Source organism: Acartia tonsa, chromosome 3, assembly GCF_053477335.1.
Source record: "Acartia tonsa isolate MP-2025a chromosome 3, ASM5347733v1, whole genome shotgun sequence".
NCBI classification, from domain to species: Eukaryota; Metazoa; Arthropoda; class Copepoda; order Calanoida; family Acartiidae; genus Acartia; species Acartia tonsa.
The window spans coordinates 54,420,771-54,438,142 of record NC_137262.1 but is presented as its reverse complement, the minus strand read 5'-3'; the positions used below and the strand labels follow the sequence as shown (position 1 = coordinate 54,438,142).

General features: G+C 31.6%; 1 protein-coding gene across 1 annotated transcript; it reads right to left on the bottom strand.

The window, feature by feature from the left end:
* Window positions 1–12,277: 12,277 nt before the first annotated feature.
* Window positions 12,278–17,055, bottom strand: LOC145315302 (ras-related protein Rab-21-like). The gene is made up of 10 exons (XM_080155323.1): window positions 16,965–17,055; window positions 15,852–15,909; window positions 15,561–15,630; window positions 15,018–15,093; window positions 14,597–14,656; window positions 14,048–14,147; window positions 13,648–13,722; window positions 13,136–13,188; window positions 12,695–12,751; window positions 12,278–12,372 (listed from the first exon to the last, which is right to left on the bottom strand). The coding sequence occupies exons 1-10, from the start codon at window positions 16,992–16,994 to the stop codon at window positions 12,343–12,345; spliced, it is 609 nt and encodes a 202-aa protein (XP_080011449.1). The 5' UTR covers window positions 16,995–17,055; the 3' UTR covers window positions 12,278–12,342.
* Between the last annotated feature and the right edge of the window lie 317 nt (window positions 17,056–17,372).

Here is a 17,372-nt window from a genome sequence, read left to right as displayed (position 1 = left end):
GTCAAATTTCTCAAAAATTGAATGAAATGGCAGAAGCAAACATAGACGTCTAAGGGGGGGGGGGGGTAATGGGGCGATTACCCCCCCAAACGAATTTGGGGGTGCTGTAGGCACCCTTAAAATTTTTTTCATTTTACCCCCCCCCCCCCATTTAAAAATTACCCCAACCATTTAGGAAAATTATTTGGGGGGGGGGGTAAATACCCCCCTCAAAATAAAAAATCTCTAACAAAAAAAATTTTTGCACGCTTCCCGCGCATTTTTAATACTAAATTTTTAATAAAATTTAAATTACCCCCCCAAAAAATTTTACCACGCGGGTAAATTTTTGGGGGGTAAACAAATTTTACCCCTGCCAACAGATTTCAGGGGGGGTAATTACCCCCCCCCCAAGCAAATTTTACCCCCGGGGTAAAAATTTGTTGGGGGGGGGGGGTAAAATTAATTCGCGGCGCGCTTCGCGCGCCATTTTACCCCCCCCCCAAAACCGAATTACCCGCCCCTTAAAAAAATTTTACCCCCCCCCAAAAAAAAAGCTTGGACGCCCCTGGAAGCAAAAGCTTTTTAATTAACATAAGTCACTGTGTCAATAATAATAGTCACCACATCTAACATAATGAAGATTTGTCACAATTTATGAAGCTAGCAACCCAAAACTAAAATAATATTAACATCAAACGGTTTAAAACTAGTGTGACTCACATTAAAGGCTGTTTTCAAGGCATTTAATCATATTTTATCATGAGATGGAAAAAAAATGGTATATGCCCAAAAACTCTTTGTACAAGGTATGTTTTTTTTTATTATTAACGGGTGCAAATATGAATTCGTTAAATATAAAAGTTTGGAGCATGTAAAGAAAACGAAGTTTCTGGTTTCGTCAAATTTTCACAGTAGCTTTTCTTCTATTTCTAGCACCTGCGGGGGGGGGGGGGTGCTAACCCTGCGAGGCAATTATTAACCCTAACTTAACCTAAAATAACCTTTCAAAAGCTACTGTGAAAATGCGACGAAACCTGCAACTTCGTTTGCTTTCCATGACCCAAAAGTTTTAATATAGATTAGTAATATAGATACTTTGGACCTAAACAAAACCTATAAACATTTTCCTGGGTATAAGAAAGTCAATAACCTAACAATTTAAAAATGGGTTAATATTTTCACCCTAAACGACATTAATTGTCTTCAGCATTACAATTGTAACCAATAATATGTACTTTAAAATAAAAATGATATGTTTCTTTTATAAAATTTTATTATTTGTTTCAATGAAAATCACGAAACTTTATAGTTTATTTGAGAGGTTTTGTGATTATACTTTAATTTTAATTCTACATAAATAACAGTATGTTTGTATCATGGATGTTTTCCGTATTACTGTCCAAAAAGATGTCGTAAACGGCGTTTCCAATTGTCAGGGAGGGAGAGGACATTGTGTTGTTTCTTACACTAGTCCCCAAAGTTTCATAATAACGTTTCTTATCCGTTGACTTAACTTTCGAGACTTTATAGAATTTTGATTTGTTGGTTCATTCAGTTGAGTGTCCAAACGTTTTATCCACTAATTGAAGTCTACATAAGAGGTAATTTTGTGTATCATCATTGGGAATGTAATTGTACATCATTTGGCCAATGTCTTATTCCTTTAGCCCCCTGCTAATTGTAAGGGACAATAAAGCCAACGCTAGGAATAGTTATTTCTCGTATCGTATTATAAACGGCTTTCCGCGGATATAGAATGTACAATTATAAGATTAAAACTAGTTTTTTTAGCCCCGTGGTGCAAAAGGCACCAGCTAAAAAAACTAGTTTTAATCTTATGATCGTACATTTCTATATTCGTAGAAAACTGGATATGATACGATGCTAGACATAGTTTTTTCGTATGGATGAGAACCGGTTCCTATCCACCGGATTCGAATGAATACGAGAATAGTTATTTCTCGTATCGTATTATAAACGGCTTTCCGCGGATATAGAATGTACAATTATAAGATTAAAACTAGTTTTTTTAGCCCCGAGGTGCCGGAGGCACCGGCTAAAAAAACTGGTTTTAATCTTATGATTGTACATTTCTATATTCGTAGAAAACTGGATATAATACGATTTTTTTCGTATTTATGAGAACCGGTTCCTATCCACCGGATTCAAATGAATACGAGAAAAATAATTATACAAGTTCTTTGACAAATAAATGATTTTAATCTTAAAGTCTTTGCACGTTTAGCGACTTGTTCAATAAATCTCTGTATATATAGGGTGTCCGTCGCAAACTGATTTTTTTAAACGCTCAATACTCCCTTAAATATTAGTAAAATAAAAAGGATTTGGCAGCCTACTACTGACCATTTTATAGAATAATGATGAAAAATCCGAAAAGCTAACAAAAAAAAAATTACATTGTAATACATAACAGGTTTATTTTTATGACACCCTGTATGTTACCGTTTACACGACCTTGAATTATCAAAATAAAGATTTAAAAGCAGTAGGTACCATAATTGGAATAACATAAACTCCAAAATAAGTTGTTTAAAATGGGGATCAGTTTGGATATTATTACCCTATTAACATAGCAAGACCTTTTAAATCATATCAAGTTTTAGCTATAGTTGTATAAAAGTAACAAGAGGTCTCCGTATCTTGCTGTAGCGTAGCGGAAAATATCTCTAACTGCTCTGAATCGATATACTTCTCCTTAATATTAAAGCTTTCTATTTAAAATTTCTACTTAATATCCTGTTTTTTTCCAATTGCTCTATAACGGTTAATGTTCGTTTGTCCCTATGTATAATTTGTTGAGTTACCCTTTTTTGGGTGTAGTCATCCATGTTATTCATGAATTATAAAAGTACCTTTAGTAAGTAGCGTGCACAGGGATTTGCCAAGGGGAGGAGGGTGTAATTATTACAACCCCCCCTGCTGTACGCTTATGCTGTGGTCAAGAAGATTTGACATTTCACAAATCCTTATGTCAGGCACAAAAACAGGGGAAAATATTGGACCAAAGTTTATCAAATTTCCTTAGTCTTATAGATATAATACAAAGTAGAACGATGTCTGTCTGTTTGTTTGTTTGTAGCGAAGGATCTCGCTAACTGCTTTACAGGGTAGCTTCTCATGGGTCCCGGGAGGGTTTATAACTATTTTCTTTGGGGATGGGACACCCCCAACCCCACAAAAAATACCCCCCCCCCTCCAAAAAAAAAATTTCTTTTTAAAACTAAAACTAAAATAGTGGGGTCGACTAACCCCCCCCCCCCCCCGACAAATAATTCTTTTAAAAAAATTTTCTTTTAAATCTGAAATACGAAAAATTGGTTTGATCAAACTTCTAGGGTCAAAGCCCCTAGAGGCTAGGGGCGAAACCGCTAGTGTAGATATAAAGGAATATTTAAGGCTTATAAAAGACTAACTTTAAAGCTAGCATGAGAAAATTTATATTATATGGTCCTCTTTTAAAATTTCTTGTATTACTAAGTTTTCAAAGGCAGGTTTTTACCTGTAAAACTTGGAGGAACAATAATTGTAATATATTTATCCCTGGTCAATAAAAAAATTAAAGAGATAAAAGCACATTTTAATCTTTTGAGGTTTTTTAGAGAAGAGAAAGAGAAATAAAATGATCTTAGACTATAACGAAAGATAGAAAGACAGAGAAAAAAATAAAGGAACAACAAAAACCTTCTGTTATATTCTAAATTTTGAAGAGCTCTTAATGGATAAGAGAAAAAACGATGCATTGATGTATATTCCAAATGATGAGAAATAAAATTACAACCATTGGTCGAAAAGTTTAGACACAGAAAGATTGACACCAACCAACAAAAATTTAAGAAAAGTGAATGATTAATTGGTTATAAAACTTTGGGTACTTTTGTAAATTACAGTCTAATGTCCCTTCAAAATTATTGTTGGAAAGTACCAAAATGTAAAAATATGGTCTAAGATAGTAAGTTTAATCCTTTTATAAATTGATTACAGGTGTGTCATCACTGCTGCATACCAAAGGATCTTGCTATCCACTGGACCGATATGGTTCTTCATTACAGAGAACCTTTGGATCAACCAATACAGAAATTTTTAGAATTACTTGTATTTTTTAAGCCAACAAATGAGAAAACTTAAAACACCAGTATTATTTATAGTTCAATGACATTTAACTACATGGGGAAGATGCAATTCTGATTTAACAATGTTTTGCGATCAATAATTTGAATGTTTGCAGAGGTGATAGCGAACTGATTGCAGGAATGATATGGTTAAATATCTGATAAGAATATTCGGATCATATGAAGGAAATGAAGTCATTCCTTAAAAGGACAGAAATTGCCTTCCTTGGGTATAGGAAGGCTATTTCCTTTCCTTTTTCTTACAAATTCTCAGTAAGGAAGGTGATTTCTGTCCACTATCTTACAAATTCTCACTAAAGGAAGGTGACCTCTGTCCACCATCTTACAAATTCTTCCTAGCTCTTAGAAATTCTTCCTTTTCCTCACTATTACAACCATGTTTAATAAATCTACCTTATTCACCCAAATTCTTTCTTATTCTAAGAAATTCTAGCTTATTCTAAGAAATTCTTCCTTATTCTAAGAAAATCTACCTTGTTCCCTCACATTCTACCTTATTCTAAGATATTCTTCCTTATTCTAAGTAAATCTTCCTTATTTCCCCAAATTCTTTCTTATTCTAAGATACTCTTCCTTATTCTGAGTAAATCTACCTTATTCCCCCAAATTCTTTCTTATTCTAAGAAATTCTACCTTATTCTAAGAAATTCTTCCTTATTCTAAGAAAATCTACCTTGTTCCCCCACATTCTACCTTATTTTAAGATATTCTTCCTTATTCTAAGTAAATCTACCTTATTTCCCCAAATTCTTTCTTATTCTAAGAAATTCTACCTTATTCTAAGAAATTCTTCCTTATTCTTAGAAAATCTACCTTGTTTCTCCACATTCTACCTTATTCTAAGATATTCTTCCTTATTCTAAGTAAATCTACCTTGTTCCCCCACATTCTACCTTATTCTAAGAAATTTTTCCTTATTCTAAGAAAATCTACTTTGTTCTCCCACATTCTACCTTATTCTAAGAAAATCTACCTTGTTCCCCCACATTCTACCTTATTCTAAGATATTCTTCCTGATTCTAAGAAAATCTACCTTATTATAAGATATTCTTCCTTATTCTAAGAAAATCTACCTTATTCCCTCTAAGTCTTCCTTCTCATCGCATATCCTTCCTTTGTCTCAGATAATTTAGCTAATTCTTGCTAATTAGACCAACCATTCCTGGGATCTTAAGCTTCAGACAGAAAAACCTTACTATTTTCCTCATATTCTACCAGGAGATGAGAACAGGATGGCAATAATTTTGATTTTATCTAGGTCAGATTTTTTTCATCCAAATAAAAAAGATAGCTTTTTATAAGAGCAAAAAATAAAAATGCTTCTTAATTTATTGAAAAACTAGCTGCTATGCCCCTAGTGGGTTTCCTAATTTTTAAATTTTTAAAAAATATTTGGTTTAGAAGTTAACAAGATATACACACAGATAAACAGACACAGATCCTGTTACTTTTATTGTAAGGATAGTAAAATATATGTTCTTGTGTAAAAGCTAGCTTTTCAAAATAAGAAAAAAAATTGACACATAACTCCCCTTGCGATTGCGCAATATATCCTATGAAGATTAGAGTGGGTCAATTTTCAATGTTTTTTTTCAATTTTGAATTCACCACAATGGATTTATTATTACTTAGATCTTACACTTCATGTTCTATAATAGAGTGAACTCTCTTGCGGGCTAAAATAACGATCTTTTCCACCCAATTCCTTTACCCTATTCCCTCCCTTCCTACTGGAAAATGGCCCACCAAATAAAATCGAAGGGAAATTGCAACCTAAACTGACTAAAAATTTTCTCCTGTGATAGTATCCATGTGAATCAATATAAAATTAATTGGATGATGAACCATAATTTCGTATCCTCTTAAAATATCATTGTTGTAGATGGTTAAAACATTATCTATCCCCTCTCCCCTTTACCCTATCTCTTTTCCTTCTTTATGGTGAATAAACTGACCAATAAACAGGTTAGCAACTTAATTTGGCGACAACTTTTCTAACAAGGTAGATTTTCTTAGAATAAGGAAGAATTTCTTAGAATAAGGTAGAATTTCTTAGAATAAGAAAGAATTTGGGGGAATAAGGTAGATTTACTCAGAATAAGGAAGAGTATCTTAGAATAAGAAAGAATTTGGGGAAATAAGGAAGATTTACTTAGAATAAGGAAGAATATCTTAGAATAAGGTAGAATGTGAGGGAACAAGGTAGATTTTCTTAGAATAAGGAAGAATTTCTTAGAATAAGCTAGAATTTCTTAGAATAAGAAAGAATTTGGGGGAATAAGGTAGATTTATTAAACATGGTTGTAATAGTGAGGAAAAGGAAGAATTTCTAAGAGCTAGGAAGAATTTGTAAGATGGTGGACAGAGGTCACCTTCCTTTAGTGAGAATTTGTAAGATAGTGGACAGAAATCACCTTCCTTACTGAGAATTTGTAAGAAAAAGGAAAGGAAATAGCCTTCCTATACCCAAGGAAGGCAATTTCTGTCCTTTTAAGGAATGACTTCATTTCCTTCATATGATCCTAAAATTCAATAAAAGTTTTAAGTCACTGAATAAGAAAACGTTATTATAAAACTTTGGGGACCAGTGCAGTGTAATAAACAGCTCAATATTCACTCCCTCCCTGGATTATTACATAGTACACTAAGTTTTATTTTAACAATTTCTTATTTATGGGCTCAACAACTTTAGAGACTTTTTATTTAATTAATTAAGTAAATTGATTTATCATCCATTGTCCTATCCCTCTTAATTCCTGATTATAGGTTGATTTCTCGGTTTCGGCATGGGACAAGGACAACATATCAAAGACAATTTATAAATATAGAATATGTAATATAAAAGTTTTTTAAAAATAATTAGATACCGCTGAACCGATATGGTTCACTTTTACACTGTAGCTTCTCATAGATCCTGAGAAGGTTTATAGCTATTTTAAGAAGGGTACCACCACCCACCTTGAAAAATATTACTCCTTTACAAAAATTTTTAATTTAAAATAAAAAAAAACAGAAATGAAAAATGTGGGGATGAGTATGGTCACCCCCCCCCCCCCCCCAACAAAACAAAAAAATTAACCCCCTTCCCTTCATTTTGTTCACTTTTTCATTTTAAACTACTATAGAAAATGGAGATATTAAATTCAATTCCCACCACCTAAAGTGCCCCTAAAAGTGTCTCTAGGAGCGTAGCCGCTAGTTTGAAATAAAACACTAACAATATAATTAATTATCCATTAAAATTCTTTAAATTCTAAATATACATAGTCTATGGTCTTATTTTAAATGTATGTCTGTGGGTTTGTGTTCGTTCTTGAAAAATACACGCCCTCCCTTACCATGTAGGCCGCCGTGCTGCGTCAAATTCTTGTCCAGGCTAGCCAAGCTGACGGACGTTTTTTTTCTAATTTCTAAAAGCTATCTTTTTTATAAGAATATTTTTTTAATATTATATATAGAAGCAGTATGGTTCTTCATTACTGTTTAGCTTCTTATAAGACAAAGGAAGGTTTATAGCTATTTTGGGGGAGAGTACTAACACATTCTAAAGAGATATCTCCCCTAGGAAAAATCTCCCCCCCCCAAAAAAAAAAAAAATTTAAAACCCACTAAAATTAAAGAGGTCTCTAGGGGCTAGTTTGTCATTAAATTAAAAACATTCTTATTTTTCACTCTTAAAAAAAGCTAGCTTTTTTATTTGGATGAAAAAAATCTACATAAAATTATTGCAACACAGCACTGTTCTTATCTCCTGGTAGAATATGAAGAAAATAGTAAGGTTTTTCTGTCTGAAGCTTAAGATCCCAGGAATGGTTGGTCTAATTAGCAAGAATTAGCTAAATTATCTGAGACAAAGGAAGGATATGTGATGAGAAGGAAGACTTTGAGGGAATAAGGTAGATTTTCTTAGAATAAGGAAGAATGTCTTATAATAAGGTAGATTTTCATAGAATTAGGAAGTATTTCTTAGAATAAGGTAGATCTTATTAGAATAAGGAAGAATTTCTTAGAATAAGGTAGGCTATCTGAGAATAAGGAAGAACTAGGAGGTAATGTTTTAATTTTCTTATAATTAGGAAGATTAAGTGAGATTTAGGAAGAGATTTTCTTAGAATAAGGAAGAATGTCTTAGAATAAGGTAGATTTTCTTAGAATAAGGAAGAATGTCTTAGAATAAGGTAGATTTTCTTAGAATAAGGAAGAATGTCTTAGAATAAGATAGATTTTCATAGAATTAGGAAGAATGTCTTAGAATAAGGTAGATTTTCTTAGAATAAGGAAGAATGTCTTATAATATGGTAGATTTTCATAGATTTAGGAAGTATTTCTTAGAATAAGGTAGATCTTATTAGAATAACTAAGAATTTCTTAGAATAAGGAAGAATGTCTTAGAATAAGGTAGATTTTCTTAGAATAAGGAAGAATGTCTTATAATAAGGTAGATTTTCATAGAATTAGGAAGAATTTCTTAGAATAAGGAAGAATGTCTTAGAATAAGGTAGATTGTCATAGAATTAGGAAGTATTTCTTAGAATAAGGTAGATCTTATTAGAATAAGGAAGAATTTCTTAGAATAAGGTAGGCTATCTGAGAATAAGGAAGAACTTAGAGGTATTGGGTTAATTTTCTTAGAATTAGGAAGATTAAGTGAGATTTAGGAAGGTGATTTTTATCCTCTTTTTCAGATATGTGAGAAAAAGGAGAGTGATTTTTGTCCATATTTGAGATATCTGAGAAAAAGGAAGATGATTTCTGTCCTTTTTGGAAGGGAATTTCTGTCCTTTTTAGGAATGACTTCATTTCCTTCATATGATCCGAATATTCTTTATAACTTCCCATGGTTGTGATATAAGTTTCAGTAGAATTTTACTGAAAAAGTATTTTATGATCAATACAAAATACTGAAGGAAACTGTTGTGGTTAGATAAAACTATGGGATTTTAAGTTTTGAGGGAAATAATCTAATTTATTTTCAAAAATTTAAGTGGGGGTTGGGAGGGGGGGGGGGTAAATGAGTGGTATAAAAGTCGTATAAAAGAGGGGAGTGAACACCACTTAATCCCCCCGCTCCCTTGGACGTCCATCTTCTTTTATATTCGGATAAAAGGGGTTAATCTTGAACGTCCAAGCACACTCAAAAAGGAAATTACAAAGATTATCTGTTCTTGCTATTATAATGTCATGATTTTTGGTTCAAAGAAATTCACAAAACTTTTAGACAAATTATTTCAAATTGATTACCATAAATCCTTATACTAAAGTAACATGATGTTTGTCTGTCTGTGTGTCTGTCTGTGTGTCTGTCTGTGTGTACCGAAGGATCTCGCTAACCGCTGAACCGATCGGGTTCTCCTTAACAGGGTAGATTCTCATATGTCCTGGGAAGGTTTTTAACTATTTTGGGGGAGGGTACTACCACCCTCCCAAAAGAAATGACAAAAAAATTGAAAATTTTCTTAAAATCTGGGAGACTTCAACGTCAAATAAGGTGGTATCGTACATAAAAAATTAACTTTAACAAACAAAAACATATAAAGTGCCACTAGAGGCCTCTAGGGGCGTAACCGCTAGTATAAAATATACCAATAAGATGTTTTTAAAAGTTTTTTTCCCAGTATTGCCAGTACATAATATCCCTTACACTTTTAAGATATTTTCTTCTTATATTCTGAAGGAATAGTAAATTGCAATACAGCAAAATAGAGATAATCTTATGAGAAAGAAGTGAAGACTGAATTGTTGCCATATTCTGTATATAGACTGCAATACATCAATCATTAAATGAGCTACAGAACTTACGCACTCTCAGGAGTTAAACCTAATAGAAACTCTAGTTTTACTCTATTAAAACCAACCTTATGCGCCTTAGGGTTGAAAGATGTCACAGGTCTCTGGTCATAAAAAACGACTTTCTTTAAACCATGCCAGGATTAGAATACACAAATAATCCTTATATAAAAGTAACAGGATGTCTATCTGTGTGTACTGAATAATATCGCTAACCACTAAACCGACATATTTCTCCTTTATAGTGTAGCTTCTCATAGTTTCTGGTAAGGCTCATAATTTTTTTCAATTTCTTTAATTTTAAAAAGTAAAATTGAAAGTGGGAATGGGAGCTCAACTTCGCACTCCCCCCTCAAGTGCCTCTAGAGGCATCTAGAGGCGCATTTCAAATAAATTGCAACATTTACTATTTAGGTATATGTTATGGTAGAAGCCACTCGAAAATCATAAAATAAAGCTATCTGTCTAAAAGATAAAAATCCACTTACTGAAAACAAAAACGTATGCTTGTTGATGTATTTACTTATATATCAAAATAGTGTCGGTATAATTCAACAAAATAAAATGTATATGAAGAAGATTTTTTTATTTTACTTGCAAATTTTTGGTCAGTCCTAATTTTCTATTTGGTTTTCAGTATGGCTTCGAAACCGATTAACATCCGCTGGATTAGAAACGGTTTTAAGCCATATTGAAAAATCATGTAAAGCATTGCATTACAAGCAATTTTCCAATTTTTAAAAAGAATAATAACAGATTTAAATTTTATTTTTTTATTTTGATATACGCAGAAAGCTGTCTGTAATACGATGCAATGAATAACTGTTGTTACCTAAATAAACTGCAACTTTTATGAATTCATGTTATCATAAAAACTGCAGTAAAGTTTCTGTGGTTTTATGATAGCACCCATTAAAATTTCTTTTATGGAATGCGATAGAATCATAAAGGCGTTCATATTACTTTAACATTCCTATTTTGGCCTAGTAATCATAGACGGGGAGAAAGATTAAGAAAAAGCTTTAACAGAAAGTAAATAGTTAACAGAAGAAGAACTATTTGGCTATCAACTTTTCTGCCAATCATAATGGAAACAAAATGTGTAGCTTTACTGAATGTAAATTTACACTATAAGGATTTGAAAAAAGGAAAGGTTTCTCATGAAAATATTGGCCCTTTGAATCTTCATTCTGTTTTCAGAGATCTTAAGTAACACTAAAATATTGGGCTGTTTATTACACTAGTCCCTAAAGTTTTATTGTAACGTTTTCGTATTTGTTGGAAACTTTTATTGAATTTTGATTGGTTGTTTCATTAAGTTGAGCGTTCGAATGTTTCAACCAGTTATTTTAATCTACAGAAGAAGTAATTTTGTGCATCGTCATTGGAGATGTAAATGAATTTATCAGCCATTGTCTTACCCCTGCTAGGACTTCATACAGACACTAAAATTTTTACTCAATTCTTTTGGAAAAATTATTCTCTGTTTGAGGTTAGCGCGAGCTAAATTACTTTGTGTTTATACAAAACTGTAGAATATTGATAGAAATGCAAGTTGTGTTTAGAATGACTATTCAATAAAAATATATTCCATAAGTAGGAAAGGAAAGAGTTAAATCAAAACAGTCATCAGTTGAACCGATAATGAAAGACATTAGATATTGTAAAGTTAAATCTTCCCAAAAAAAGTCTATGTAGTTCAGTAATAAAAAAAAACAGAAGCGTGCAGAATGGAGATGTTAAAATTAAGGAGATATATACACCCCTTTCAGGATCAACCCCCCCATAAAATAGCGACGGAGGGGTTTTAAGTTAAAAAATTTGAACCTCAACTAAACCTATTTTCAACCTGAGAGTTACATATTATGAAATACGATAAACAGATTAAATAAGTTACATTGTAGCTAGTTTCATTTTTTCTCCAATTAAATAAATGATGCGTAACATTGCTAGAACACCTACAAGTCTGGAAGGCAAGTATAGGCTAAATTTCTGTAATAAAAGTTAATCATTTTATCTTGCATAAATTAGACATTAAATATTTATATGTAGCCTTACTGTATAAATAGTAATAAAATATCAACAGTAAATATCTAAGAAATAAAGTATTTAATGTTCACGAATGGACGGCTAGATAATGTGTTTCCTTTCAGAGAAGCTTTAAAATCATTATGTTTTGATCAAAGTAAGGGAAGACAGAATAATATAACCATTTAAAAGACTAAAAGCATTTTAATGCAAAGTTAGGACTTCAGAACAAAGGTATTGAAATGCGTGAGGAAGGTTTTTAAAAGCTTCTTTAAAGATGTTGCTTTAAAAAGCATGGCTAATGCCATATATCATTTTAAGCTTTCAAATATTAATCAAAATTTATCTTTATCAAAGAACCACAATATTTACAGAATATTTATACAGAACTATTTTATTGACAGCATCCAGACTTCTTTTCAACCTAAAAAATATTGAAAATTTGTTTTAGAAAGAAAGCCAATCAACACCCAAAAGACAACCAATTGTGATAACTCTAGAAAATCTGGCAATGTAGAGAGTCAAAACTGACGCCCTCTATATTCCTTACCCTTTATATCCCAAATCTGATTTTGCAAGGTTTTTACTAAAGAATTACCATCAGTTTAAAATTAGAAAAGTCAATCCTTAATTAATAATGTTGATAATATTTTAAATAAGCGCGTCAATTGTTATTCAAAAAAGCGCAGCAATGAAATAATAGACAGGTGTCAGGCATGGAACTATGAGGAGAGCTATAAAATTACCTGAGAATCGTCAATAATTGAAATTCCAGTTGATCTTCCTGCAGTCTTTAAATCTCTAGAAAATAAAATATAAAACATATTAGAATTTTGATGTTTAATAGCATGATGTTATTGTTATATTGATAGAAAATGATACAATACTCAAGAGAATGATTTTTTTCTAGGGAGGGAAGGGAAATTCGTCTGTTAACTACACTAGTCCCCAAAGTCTTATAATAACGTTTTCTTGTTCGTTGGCTTCACAACCTTGGGTTCTTTTATTGAATCTTGATTAAATGGTTTATTTCGACTATTTCAACCAATAATTGTAATTTACAAAAGGGGTAATTTTGTTTATCATCATTGGAGATTTATCGGCCATTGTCTTATCCCTTAGATTCCTTTTTTTTTCAATGGGAAGATCAAGTCAAAATAGTTTTTCTTAGTAATTTATATTTTCCTTGATTTTTTGGCTAGTATGTCTTCCGCTAAGCAATGAAACATTTCTTCTATACCTAAAATGTTAAATATAAAAAAAAACAATATATAATATACTAGCGCCTTCGCCCCTAACCTTTGCCTCAAGAAATAATTAAAAAAACAAAAACAATTAAGTACTGCTGGTGCTGCCAGTAGTTTTATGTGAACTAACCTTCCCATAAACAAAAAAATAATGGGGGGATATTATTTTTGTTTTTGGGGGGTTGTGGGTGTCCCATCCTCTAAGAAAATAGCCTAAAACCACCACAGGACCAGTAGGTATATTCCCTGAAGACTAGAATCCAATCGGTTTAATGGTTACTGAGTTCTTAAGAGACGAACGGACAGACATTAAGCTACTTTGTATTATAGATATACATGTATCCACGAATAGGAAAATAATAATAATAGGATAACATTTTTTTCAACTTAGTTAGGAATCCAACTCTACCGTCATAATATATTTTTTTATGTTTAAACATATTTTAACTTACCTTTATTTTGTTTAGCAGAAGTATTGAAATGTTTAGCCCCTACAGATCTTGCATAGTTTTCTGCTTGATGTTTTCCTAAATAGTTGGAATTTTGAATAATCATAAGAACAAAGCATATTTTGATGCATAGAATAATCTACCTTCAAATCTAAAGATTTAACTTTACTTGGTTATAACCTTATTTCCTTTAATTTAACTAATAAAGCATTATAGGGAATAAAATACTAGCATATTTTGTATCAGTCTTAAAAATTATACAAAAAGCATGCTTAAACCAATTTTAGAATCCAGATACTGCAGGTCTAGATCCTCTAGGTGTTCAGGAAACATTGAAGGGCCTTTTCCAACTCAAAAATAAATCTTAATTTTCATCAACATGTTCTACTTGCAAAAATATTACCAATTATTCTTTTGTTTTCTAGATCAATTTTATTTCCAGCCAAGGCCAGGCAGATGTCATTACCAAGCATTTTTCTTAATTCTTTCACCCAGTTCTGAACCTGAAACATAAAAAATGTGTATTTCAATTTTTATAAAAGGCAGATTATTAACATTTTTCTTAGCTATTTCTGAATTAATGCACAAATCGAATCAATCTTTCTATATACCATGGCAGTATCTGTATCGTAATAAGACCTATTTATCTAACTATTTATGTATTTATCTTTCTGTATATTTTTAATCTTTCTACCTATCTATCGAAAAAAACACTCTGAAGGTGCAAGCTTTTTTTAGGGGGGGGGGGAGGAGTTATAAATTGAAAGCTTTTAAAGGTTTGAGGCGGGCGGTAAACACCCGTTAAGCACACTCCCCCTCCCCCCAGTCTTTGGACGACTTTGCTCGACCTCTACTTATAATTTTCTTCAACTAACAAAATTAATAATCTTTTGAATATTTTCATCTAAAACATTCAATTTTTATCAGTCCTTATGTCTATCTATGCATCTACCTTTTGAAAGCTGTCTTCATCTGTTATATCATAAACAAGAACTGCCCCATCAGAATCTCTTCAAGTAATATCATTTCAAAAATAAATATTAAGTATAGATGTATAACCCAGACAACTACCTGGTTCCAGTGTTAGGGACCTTTCTCGCCTGCTACAAAATTGCTTTGAGTTTTGTTGTAGCGACTTAGCTCCTTTAATATATTCGACGCTATTGGCTAATATTCAATGACCCAATTGAAAGTCTGGGTGGGGACATAAAGTTATTTAACCCCTTCCCCCTCTATTATTTTATTTTGATATTTAAATTACATTTTTGAAAATAAATATGAAAATATTCCCTGTGATGAATTGAAAACAAACAAAAATGTATTATATATTGTTAAAAGAATAATAATCTTATATCTTTTTAAAAATGATTCCTGTAATAAATAGGACCCAAGGCATGAAATCTTTCCTGTCCAGCAGTATCCCAGATTGCCAGGTTTACTGATTCATTTCTGGAGAGATAAATAAATAGATTGATATATAGTTAGATAGATATAAAACTTTATTTTGATATTAGCTGCTATGCTCCTAGAGACAATTAGGGGCAACCCCTTTTTTAAATTTTAGTTTCAAAAAGAAAAAGTAAAATTTTTTCCCAAAAGAAAAATAATTATAAACCTTCCCAAGACCTATAAGAAGCTACATTGTAAAAGAGAACTGTATCAGTTCAGCAGTTAGCAAGATCCTTCCATGTTACTTTTATATAAGGATATAGATTAATGGATAATTAGACAAGCAAATAGTAAATAGATGAATGGTGTATGTATATAGAAAGAAAAAAAGATATTTGTGGTTAAGTAGATAGAAATTTTTTGAATAGATAGATTGATTTTTAGATACATAAATAGAGTTACAGAAAATCCTACATAAAAACTATTTTGAAAAATGAATAGCCAACAAAAGTTATTAAAAATCTTACCCTACTTGGACCGTTTTCCTGAGGAATGAAGCTTGAAGTGTTGATAAATGTCTGTTATTAAAATCATTCTAAATTGTACAGTTTCATTTATTCATATTTTTATATAATTAAAAATCACGAAACCTCTATTATTTTGGAATTAATAAGATTTCACACAAAAATCTGATTATAAGACTTCTACCACTGTAACTTAACTAACTTGCTTTAAGAACATTTAAAATATTTTTGTGTGTGACATGTCAATTAAATGACGTGACGAATGAGCTATAAATGTAAAATGAAACTATTCCTGAACATATCTGAGAACACACGAGGTTTTACCAACACAACCCTCCCCAAGCAACACTATCTAGGAGAGATAGATAGATATTATGCAGTAAAAAATTATAAAATTGATAGATAGATTGTCAGTTAAGAACGAATCGAATATATGTGGATATTATGACAGTGAAAAAATTGTCGTCAATTTAACTTGCTAACATGGAACTCATTTACTGGCCAGTTCATTCAGTAGAAGGGGAGGTGATGGGGTGACGGGGGAATCGTTATTTTAGCCTTCTACGTGTTTCACTTTATCAGAGAACATGAAATGAAAAATCTGGTAAAAAAGGCAGACAATTGATAGATTTATAGATAAAATGAACTATTCCTTGACAAATCTAAGAACACATGAAGTTTTTCCAACACATATTTCTCCCAGTAATACTAACTTAAACTTAGAAATAATATATTGATTAATTAACATTGACAAACAAGTGAAATCTTAGTAATAAATAGTCACTTAAATATATATAGAATGAAAATAAAAATAAAAAAACACTTACAGCCAATACGATCAAATTTTTAACGAATCATTATTCACATAATATGTAATCGTTATTAAATCGAGTATTTAATACACTGATAGGTTAAAATAAAGAAATAAAAAGTAATGGGTTAAAGAAACGAAATGAATAGAGGGTAAAGGAATTCATTTTACTCCAATTGCAAAACAAATAATGCAAGTTTTAGACAATTTTTGTGTTTTTTTGGGTATAGTCCCGTTCGTAACATCGCACATTCTTCGTATTTTTCACAGTAGCTTTTCTCCTATTTCTAACCTAGCTCTAACCCTGCGGGGCCAATTACCTAACCCTGTGGGGCAATCACCTCACCCAATTTAACCTAACCTAACCTGTAAAAAGCCATTTTAAAAATACGACGAATCGCCCCTTACGGGGCGATGTTACGAAAGGGACTATTCCCGTTTTTCTTCCCTATGCTTAACCCCTGCGGGGTTTTCTAATCCTGCAGGACCTGTAACTACGGTGTCCTCATTTAACGAGGCTACACTTTACTCAATACAACCTAACTTAACCTGCCCTACAGTTATAAACGAACAATTTTATCATAATTATTAATTACCTTAAATTGATTGTGTAATTTAGAACTCATTTTATCAGTCACTTCATTATCTATACAAAAACTGGCTTCACAAATATTAATTAAATCTTTATCTTTTTTAGCTCGAGTTTATCAACTTGTTATATTTTGTGGTTTAATGTTTCATGCTGAAGGAGCATAGCAATTCTATAATTAAAGTATACCTGCCCGTTTGACAGATACAATTAATCGTTAAAAAAATTTGATTTATTATTATTGACTGATTATAAAATTTTGAATCGTATACAATATTTATAGGTTAATTTTCTTGCTTATATTACTTTATTCTTTTGTATTTATTTGATGTTATCTTGTTACTACAGCGGAAATAATTGTTCTTGTTTGATTTTTATATGAATAATACAACTTGTAGAAATTGGACATTTGATT